Source organism: Dreissena polymorpha, chromosome 2 (assembly GCF_020536995.1).
Source record: "Dreissena polymorpha isolate Duluth1 chromosome 2, UMN_Dpol_1.0, whole genome shotgun sequence".
NCBI lineage: Eukaryota > Metazoa > Mollusca > Bivalvia > Myida > Dreissenidae > Dreissena > Dreissena polymorpha.
The window spans coordinates 1,567,812-1,578,254 of record NC_068356.1 but is presented as its reverse complement, the minus strand read 5'-3'; the positions used below and the strand labels follow the sequence as shown (position 1 = coordinate 1,578,254).

Sequence of the window (10,443 nt, the reverse complement as noted above, 5' to 3'; positions counted from 1 at the left end):
AATAGTTTGGGCTTTCATAAATCCTTATGTGAAGCAGTGATAATCAATGGATCTTAGACAAAACAGGTTAGAAAATGTACTGAATTTTGTGTTCTTCTGGAATATGTTATTCCATATATATTTACTACACGGCCGTTAATCACGGGCGCCACCTCTATTTTGTGATGCATTAACAAATGTGCCAATGCTAAAACCGAGGTGGGCTTAGGTCCGGATGTTTTGAATTTTCAAGGATAATTCTGCAGGGTGCGTAGGTTAACATGTTTTTCAACATATTTCGCATTATTTGAAAAAAAAAGGTCAATGTAGCGCGATTCAGCGAAGATTAATTCATCCAAAAATGTACAAAAACACACAACTACAACCCTTTTCCAAACGTTAAGACCTTTTGAGTTGTGTAACGGTGGCGGGTTTAAAAGCATATCGATGTGTTTGGCCGGTGTAACGTCATACCATTGCTTTGAACATATACAAGTTGTAGCATGCACACAAACAATTGCCACTAGACGGTCTAATAGATACTCTTGTATTTTTTCAAAAAGAAATGGAGCCAATGTCAAGGGGGTGGAGCTTATGACAGGAGGGGGCGCCAACGCACAATTTCAGCTGTTTTAATTTTTCGTTACCGACCGTACGATTTTTGTGTAGTATTCCACGTTGAATTTTCGTTTTTTTTCTTAATTGGAAAGTAGTGAAATATAATCGAACATGCGAAGTTTACATGAATAGTAAGAAACATAACTGAGTTGCAAAAAGATGTTGATGGTTCTGGTCATTAAATATGCTTTAAAACTGGAAAGTAACATAAGTATAATAAGAAGAGTTAACGATTAAAGAGCAGGCTGTGCTATTTTTTGAAGAATGTTGAAAATTATGCAATTGGATTTATTTAGTATTATATATTTTGGGTTTGTATCGCACAATATGTTTCATATAGGTTGCCGACATCTTAATTTAGTTGGAAACTTATATATTTACATCTTGTTTTCATTTATAGAATGTGCATATGTGCAGTGCAGATTTGGGTTTACGTATATATGTTGAAAAATTAAAATAAATATGAAAAGGAACATTATCTATCAAAAGTTAGTAATGTGCTTATTTAAATATCGTCCATTGGCGCCACATTCTATCCTTAGCGCAACCTCCTTGGCATTGGTTCCGTCTCGTTTGGAGAAATACACAATTATTTATTATATCCAAAAGTGGCCAATGTGTTTGTGCATGTAGCAACTAGTATTTATTTAGCGCAATCGTTTGATGGTATTAGCGTATCCTTTTGGTGGGTATTTTCTCGTCACACAGATAAAAAAAACATCAATTTGTTTTCAAAAACTCCTCCATGGCACGACTTATAAAGGTCCCCACGTTTCCAAAATGATTCTGATTGTATGATTATTTACATTTGTGGATGAATTTTTCTTCGCCTAATCGCACTATGTTGTCCGTTTTTTTTTTAAATAATGCGAAATAAGTTGAAAAAAGTAACATATACAATATATTCACCCTGCAGAATTATCCTTGAAAATTCTAAACATCTGGTCCTTAGCGCCACCTCGGTAGTAGCATTGGCTCATTTGTTAATGCATCTCCAAAAAGAGGTGGCACCCGTCATTAACGGCCGTGTACTAGGTCTCTCAAAAATGCATATATTCCCCCTTGCACATACATGTACTGAATATCAAACTTTTAAACCTTTCTCTTACCTGGACACGAGTCTTCATTGGAAACAGAAACAAATCAGGCTTTATTGCGGTTTCGGCATTTTTAATTTTCTATGCTACAGTATGGCTTGATTAGTCATTGTCGGATCGGGTTCGTCTTAAATGTACAACGGGTGCTCTTAAGTATACTTAAATATACCCCGGGTACGGGAAATACGCATAAAGGCACCCGGCCAATATAAGACTGTACCGGAATTTTATTCCCACCAAAAATCAGATGTCTTAAAATGCGCTTACAAATACCAAAACAATATTCTCTTTGAACAAAACCTGCCTCAAGATGCTTCCTATTTGAGTGTGAGTTTCGATAATATAGAGGTCATTTTACATAATATTTCCATAAAATATGAACATCATTTATTTGAAACAATGAGCCGACTTGTTCAGCATTTGTGTTTCCGGGTACGTTTTAGTATATTGTCCGTACCCGGGGTACATTAAAGTATACTGTAGAGTACCCGGGGTACTTTTAAGTAGTACCCGAACCGCCAATGACCAATCGAGCTATACCGGTATTATGTCTCTTTCTGATGTTATAAGCACACAAGAGCACCAAGTATTCAGGCTGAGCTATTGAGGTCACCCAATGTCCGACGTCCATCGTCGTCACTCGTGATTTGGTTGTCGAGTGGTGTGCGTCGTTTGTGATACGTCGTCAATGTTTATCTCTTTACCACTCTTTCAAATTTTTTCATCGAATCGTGATGTGATGAAACTTTGTCAGAATGTTAACTTGACAAAATCTATGTCGAATTCGAAGCTGGATCATGTATTAAAATACTATATATTATAACTTATTTTATTGTCAACATGAAATATAAAAGAATTGCAAACGAAGATTGATGTTAATTGTACGATATTATTGAAATCAAACAAGCAAACAAGCAAATGCAATAAAAAGCCGACTAAAGTTGGTCATTGAGTTTTGTTCGAACACCTGAAGACCTACACAGTACTTGAGTTAATGCAAATAACATTTGCGCATGAATGTAAAATATCTCTTGACGCCTCATCGTGTTGTATTACACGCGCTCATTACCCCCCCCCCCCCCCCCAAACCCTGTCCAACGATTGATTGCAAAGTGCCAGATCGGAGGGAATAAGAACGGTGGCGTTGCCCACAAGTAAGACTAGTCCTCAATTATTGCAATTTAACAGTTATACTATTACGTCTATCATACCGTTTAGTTGTTCTTCAAATGTTTTTGACACCAGGCACAATGTTTCTTCTTTTACAACAGAGCACATTACATGCAAGGGGCGGTCCCAGATCGTGTAATGCATGGGTCACGTCTGTTATATGTCACACTGATTTAAATATACGAATAAACACAGTAAAACAGTCTGTATTGATCTGCTCCAATTTTAACTTGGCTATTCGCATTAGTGAGACGCCGCTGTGGCCCAAGGCTAACCAGTCCCTCCATCCGTCATGAGTATTACGTATCAGGCTCACGAGGAGGCAGGAGGTAACCGCTTCTAAATCGTCTGTATCTCTTATAATGTTCGTGATGGGATTATCAATACAGTATGTGCAGTCATCGCCATTACCATCTTTGCAAACCATGTTCTACGTGTCCGCGTTACCCAATGAGGACAGCGCTGCCTGAAACGCATAGCTATATGAAATGAACACTCAACTTATGCATTGACAGTCACGCTGCCATGATATCACATCAATGACTTTGAAGCAAAGTGCTTAAAATGTATGCTTATCATAATTTACCGTGTTGGTGAAACGTTCATTGTGGTATGTATTATACATCAAATTATAGTAAAAAGTGTTTTCGAATACCAAATTAATAGAGTTTGTAATACTGTATGGTAGTGTGAGATATACATCTGTATAAACGCATGAAGGCGCAGTGTTTTGTACCTTTGCAGTCACACCACGTGCAGCTCGTGCCGTTCTTATTCCCCGGAAGTTCATCACAGTGGACAGGGCACGTGCCGTCCAGAACCAGGTCACACGGATCACTGATCTTGTGGTATATGATGTTGTTCGCCTGAATACATTGTGTGAGTTGCGAGTTACACATTTCATCGAAATGATACATACAACGATTGAAAAGCGTGTTTGGTTTTATCTCATCTGAGTTGTTGTGGTCAGTAAATGTCCATCGTCGTGCGTCTTGAGGTGTCAACTTATAGCTCGTTCCAAAACTATAAAGGCCAGATGTTTCGTCTAATCGTGATTTAAGTTGGTCAGAATGTTTATCTTCACACAAGCTAAGCTGATTTAGAAAATTCAATCACGTGCGTCCTAAAACTTGATAACGATTTTTGTAATTGTGTATACATGTGTATTATTCCATGAACAAAATACTATTTACTGGACGTTGTCAAATGATATTTTAAACATTAACAATTATATACAAAAATGGGAATATAGATAGCGGACTTGATTTAGTGACTTACCATGATGTGGTTAGGGGGCAATGTGGTCGTCGCCGGGGTCGGAGCACTCGGATCTGGGCTCGACTGCCACTTTACTGAAATGGATACGCATAACTAGATGCATGGGTCTAGAGTATAATAGGAAAATCTTGACCAGAAACAAAACTCGCCCATATCGACTTCACAGATGTTGCGTTACGGGAAATATTTAACGTCCGTACCATAGCCACTACTATTGTGAAACATTTTCATTAATTTTACTGTCCATTACCTTAGAACATTAAACCCGTCCCACCGTAGTTGCTACTGCTTTGGTAAAATGAATATATTTAATTTGTTGTTGCGGTACATACTAGTATGTATTGCATTAGAACAACAAACCCGTCCCTACCATACTTTCTACTGTTGCGGTACACATATTGCATTAGAACACACTCATCCATACCATAGTTACTACTGTTTCGGTACATATATATTCCAGTAGAACACAAAATTCGTTCATAGGATAGTCATTACTGAAACGGTATTTAACAGCGGAACACCAGACTGTTCCATACCGTAGCCCCTACTGTTGCGGTATATATATACAGAATGTACATAAATTAAAGTTAAACAATAAATTCATCCAAACCGCTGTCAATACTGTAACAGTATTTAACCTTTATGATCAAACTCCCTTGTAAGGTAGTCAATACTGTTGCGGTAAATAGAGAAAACCAAACCCGTCCATAACATGATTGAAGAACAAATAACACGGTTATACCGCAGTTAGTGCCTTGACGGTAAATACCAAATTACTCGGAACCAGTCAAATCTTGGCGCTGAGTTTTGGTTCATATATAACACTATAGCACCAAGAAGTGACTACGGTATGGACGGGTTTGGTAATGAATCCGGTTAGTTCCATCTATAATCTCGCCCTTCTTTCATTAAGGGCGACACACGACACACGAAGCGATACACGATATTTTGCGCGATACACGAAGCGACGCGCGAGCATGTACCACGAAATATCGCCCTTGTGTAGGTAGCCCTAAAGGCGATATATCGTGGTAAATATCGCGTGTCGCTTCGTGTATCGTGCAAAATATCGTGTGTCGCTTCGTGTATCGCGCAAAATATCGTGTGTCGCTTTGAGTATCGCGTAAAACACGACACAAAAAGCGATACTCGATATCATGCGCGATACACGAAGCGACATGCGATATGTGTACTGTTCAAATATCGCTGTAATAATGTCGCCTGTCGACTTTCGCGTTTTCAAAAAATCAGGGGAGACAAAAAGGGAATATTTTTACGTCATCAAGTATGTGCATCAAGCATATTGATAATACATAGTTAAAAAATACCGTAACACCGTTTAAAAAACAAGAATCGCGCAAAATATCGAGTATCGCTTCGTGTGCCGTGTGTCGCGGTCTGAAATTAGACCGCGATACACGAGATTATGATAATATGGGCGATATTTGAATAATAAAATATCGTGTATCGCTTCGTGTGTCGCGCAAAATATCGTGTTTCGCTTCGTGTTTCGTATGTCGCCTTTTTGAACGCGAGATACGATATTTTGCGCGATACTCAAAGCGACACACGATATTTTGCGCGATAAACAAAGCGACACACGAAATTTTGCGCGATACACGAAACGACAGGCGATATTTACCACGATATATCGCCTTTTTGGGCTACCTACACAAGGGCGATATTTCGTGGTACATTCTCGCGCGTCACTTCGTGTATCGCGCAAAATATCGCGCCTCGCTTCGTGTGTCGCTTCGTGTGTCGCGAATTATATCGTGTATCGCTTCGTGTGTCGTGTGTCGCCCTTGATGAAAGAAAGGCGAGATTATAGATGGCACTATCCGGATTCCTTACCAAACCCGTCCATACCGTAGTCACTCCTATTTTCGCACACACAGAAGCTGCAGTTGAAGTTGCCGTTCAGGGTCATGACTGCACACCGTATGGAGCAGTACTGGTCTTGGGGCCGGCATGGGTTTAGTGGGGCCACGTAGTCAATCCGCCGCAGGGGCAGTGCTTGCACTGTAAGTTGACGAAAGTATTGGTGGAGACATAGGTTTGAATATATTTGCAAATGGGGTAGAGAAAGTGGTTGTAATATACGTGTGAACACATTTACACTGAATATATAGGGTAGTGGGTAAGGTATAGTCGTGCTTACATTTACACGGAATATCGGGTAGTCGGTGAGGTAAAGTTGTGAATGTGCTTGCAATGAATATATAGGCTTGAGGTATAATTTAGGTGACATGTACAGTAACTATATAGGGTATTGGTTAAGGTATATTTGTGGTTACATTTACACCGGGTATACAAGGTGGTGGGTGCGTTATAGATTCTATTACGTTTACACGGAATGTATAGGGTAGAAGGTATAGCGTATGTGATTACATTTTTACACTGAAAATATATTGGATGATGCATAGTTGTGAAAACAGATGTAATGCGGTAGAATAATAATGAAGATATTTATCTTAAGAATCTTATGCTCGCATATGATGACGGAATATAATGAAACCAATATCTATAGCTGTAAATGCGCGTGAACTAGGAATAGCAAATAGCAGGTTGAATAGAAATTTGAATATATCGGCTACAAAAAAGGGAGTGATTCAACAATTATAGAGAATAAACCGTCAACAGTCAACGAAATACTTGTATGCAACATGTCATGTTGGTTCATACGTGACTTAAATTTGTAAATTCTTTTCTGCCGTGAGATATTATACGGCCGCTTAGCACTTTATATACATAACGTGTAACTCACCGGTCGCTAGAAAGACGCCAAGCACAGTCACCACTCGCACAGCCTTTAATGCAGTATCCTGATCCAGCATGGTGTCTTCCAGTGACGGTATTTTTTTTTTATCAAATATTTATATGTTTTGTTATTTGATGTGTATTCCATGCACACAAAGTTTGAGTTAACAATGCTGATTTTGTATTTGTGTGTATCGGTACGAGTAATCTAGTGGTTGTAGTATACGTATGATTAAATGTTCAACAGCGCCTCCTATTGCTCCTCGAGTCCTTGTGCACAGTTCCACCGGATATATCCCTTATGTTTCCAGTATAAATGAATGTGGACATTAAACAAGTTGGCTCATCAAACGTACTAACTGTTTAATATTAATAATAAGGTAAAAACTTGCGATCATATAATTCGGTTAATGATATCAGTTATTCGAAGTATTTCCACAACAGCTGCCACTCTGTACCGTTTCACACAAACTTCCGATGTCAACAAGACAAGTGGTTGAATAATGCATATGGTCACACTTGCGTTAACTGGTGTGTTGCACTCGTGATGAATTCCTTGCTGCAATATAACGACAGAGTTCTCTCGTCGCTTACTGCTCGCCTGTCGGTCAGGACCGGCAATATGAGGCGGTGACGGTGTTGGCCGCTATCACATCTTGTCACATGGCGATGACAGCTCACGTGACATGGTTCTGTTCGGGTTTAAAGACACATACATAGGAACAGGTAGGTTATTCCATGTATAGCAGATAGTTTGAACTATTAAGCATGTATGTAGTGGACATTTACTTTTTTCCCACTTTTCATAAAGTCAGTAGATTCGCCAGCAAAAATCAGACAAAAGTGATGGATTTTATCTGAGAAACATGTAGAATGTGAATTGTCGAAATTGGAAAATATTCCTATAAACACCTTCGTAAATATGATTAAGAAATAACGTAGATGGAAGCTAATACTATCACAGCTGAAAACATAGACTTTGTTACTTTGCAAATAAGCGACCAAGATTGGAAAATAGTCCTTATCATGGCGATGATGCGCATGCCTGCATGTATGCAGATAGAAAGTATGTGTTGCCATTCCAAACTAGAAACATAAATCTCTACATGCACCAATATTTCAGTACATAGAGCGTTCGGACTGAACTTTAATAATAACAATGAGAAATGGTTCAGTCCGTTCATATGTACCGAAACATACTGAGTGACGCCGATTGTTCTTCATGTGGGACAACCGTGTTTTATAATGCCTTACTGAGGCCTGTCCTCACGGCAAAGATCTTCGGTTGGGTTTGTGTTCGCGGAGAGGTTGGTGGAGGTGAGCTGCAACGTGTGTTTTTAACCCATTTATGCCTAGTGGTCTCTCCCATCCTTGTAAATTGGATCAATTTGTTTCTTAAATTAGGGATGTCTAGTATATTTATTTCTATATTTATAATATTTCTTACAGGAATTCTTTTAAGCAAACAGCGTAGACCCAGATGAGACGACGCATCATGCGGCGTCTCATCTGGGTCAACGCTGTTTGCCAATGCCTTTTTTCTAGACGCTAGGCATAAATGGGTTAAAACACTTCATAGACAACCCATCTTAATGTATTTAGAGATGCATGTGTACGTTTCTTGCTCAGATAATCTTGCTCACACCATATACAGTTGCTCTTAATCAGAACTATATGCACTGAATTGCCGCGAATTATAATATGTTCTTTCAATACACATAACTATTTAAATATCAGAACACACATTTGCATTGTATCTCTTATGAAATTTAAGGTAAACAAATGTTTCATATTTAATCGATGCATGTGTAAAATCATTAGTGTTCCATGAATCTTTCTCCACACCCTTTGAGATTCTCTGTGTTTGCTAAGTCAAAATACATTAGATTAACGCGATGTAGTGATAATTTTAACATGTTGCTACATCTCCGAACCAGTATAGTGTATTTTTAAAAAAGTAACTCGATATTATCGTCCAGAGCCTTACTATTAGTGCTCTGTTCTGCCATTGACCTAGGTGTCCTAGATCTTGTCATTTCGATACGTGTTCATGCCAATCCCTTCCCTGGGAACACATCCACGTGCGAGCTAACCCTACGCTGGCCCGTCCTTCATGCTGGTCGCTTCAAGTGTACGGCCTGATAAGGGGCAACCACAAAACTTTCATGTGACCCCATTCATAAAAATAAGTAGTACGGTAAACATGGTGTTGACGTAGAAGTCATTAAGTTCTAATATTAAATGTTATGTTTCACTTAACGTCAAGTAGGTATACTTATACCATTCATCAAAATTGTTGTGTGAACTTAAAAGTTATATGAATGTTTGCGCTAGATATAAAAATTAATTAAGGGTTCGATTACTTTAATTATGCCCAACAAATATTGTCTCATAGGTATTTGAGACGGTACCTAACCTTAACATAATATTTACGGCAAAATGAATCTCTATATCGTATTTTCATTTTTTTTTAGAAACGTAGGTTTTTATTTTTGACGTAAAACGTCGTACAATATGCTTAATTTGGTAATCAGAGCAATTTTGAGAAAATTATTTTTCTTACTTGCATGTTTTGCAGGCTATGAAGCACTCGATACCGCTTCATTTTTTTTTTAAACGCCCTGATTAAGCTTTACCGGATTGGTTGGAAGTTGAATGGATCAACGACAGTTAATATGTCTAAAGAGTCCTTTGTTAAATACACTGCCTGCAATGACAGTTTAATACAAAGTAAAAAACTGTTTATATGTATGAAAATATATCACGGTAAATCTGTCGATTGTCTCTTGTAACTCTTTTGAGTGGTTTTGTATATTTTATGATATATATTTTTTATAAACTGTTTTATTATATTTTAGTAAATGATTATTGTTTTAATCATATATACAATTGTATGTATAGAAATGAGACTTTAATAAACCATATGTTATTATGGAATTAAAGTCAGATCGCATATATCGGAACACTATCTATTTTTCGTCCAATTTATTTTTACAAAAAAAACAACAACTTTATATTCAAATTTATATTTATATTCATTTTTGCAGAGTACTAATATATTCGGACGTGAATAATTCCATATAAAATGTGTAATGTCCGAAAAAAATATCTTAAAACACCATCTAATGACATTTCTAATGTACACCAACAATTTTGCTAACACGACAAGCATCGAAATTCAATGCAAGCACGACAAGTCGATATTTGGCTAAAACGACTAGTTGTTTTAAACTATGTTTCTGAAGCGATGTTATTGTCGAGTAAACAAACAAAATATAATTAGAATTTCAAAACATTTTCTTGATCCAGCACATAAAACACAACAAATACAATAGCTTCGATGCTGTCTTGCACAAGTACTATAAGAAATGTGAAATTCACAACAAAAAACAAGCCTCGGAATCTGATAGAGAGACTCTATATTTCTGACAAAAAGTTCCATATTAATCTGGCGACTGTCTGACACACCCTTCTGGAGTCTGGTTTCAATTTTATCTTTTGATTTTGATGAACATTCCACAATAACTCCACTATCGTTAAG

At 37.7% G+C, this 10,443-nt stretch overlaps 1 protein-coding gene across 1 annotated transcript; it reads right to left on the bottom strand.

The window, feature by feature from the left end:
- Positions 1–2,509: 2,509 nt before the first annotated feature.
- On the bottom strand, positions 2,510–6,994 carry LOC127865595 (uncharacterized). Its single transcript, XM_052405453.1, has 5 exons — positions 6,910–6,994; positions 5,997–6,164; positions 4,143–4,216; positions 3,601–3,730; positions 2,510–3,330 (listed from the first exon to the last, which is right to left on the bottom strand). Exons 1-5 carry the CDS (start codon positions 6,977–6,979, stop codon positions 3,308–3,310), a joined length of 465 nt encoding a protein of 154 aa, XP_052261413.1. The 5' UTR covers positions 6,980–6,994; the 3' UTR covers positions 2,510–3,307.
- Between the last annotated feature and the right edge of the window lie 3,449 nt (positions 6,995–10,443).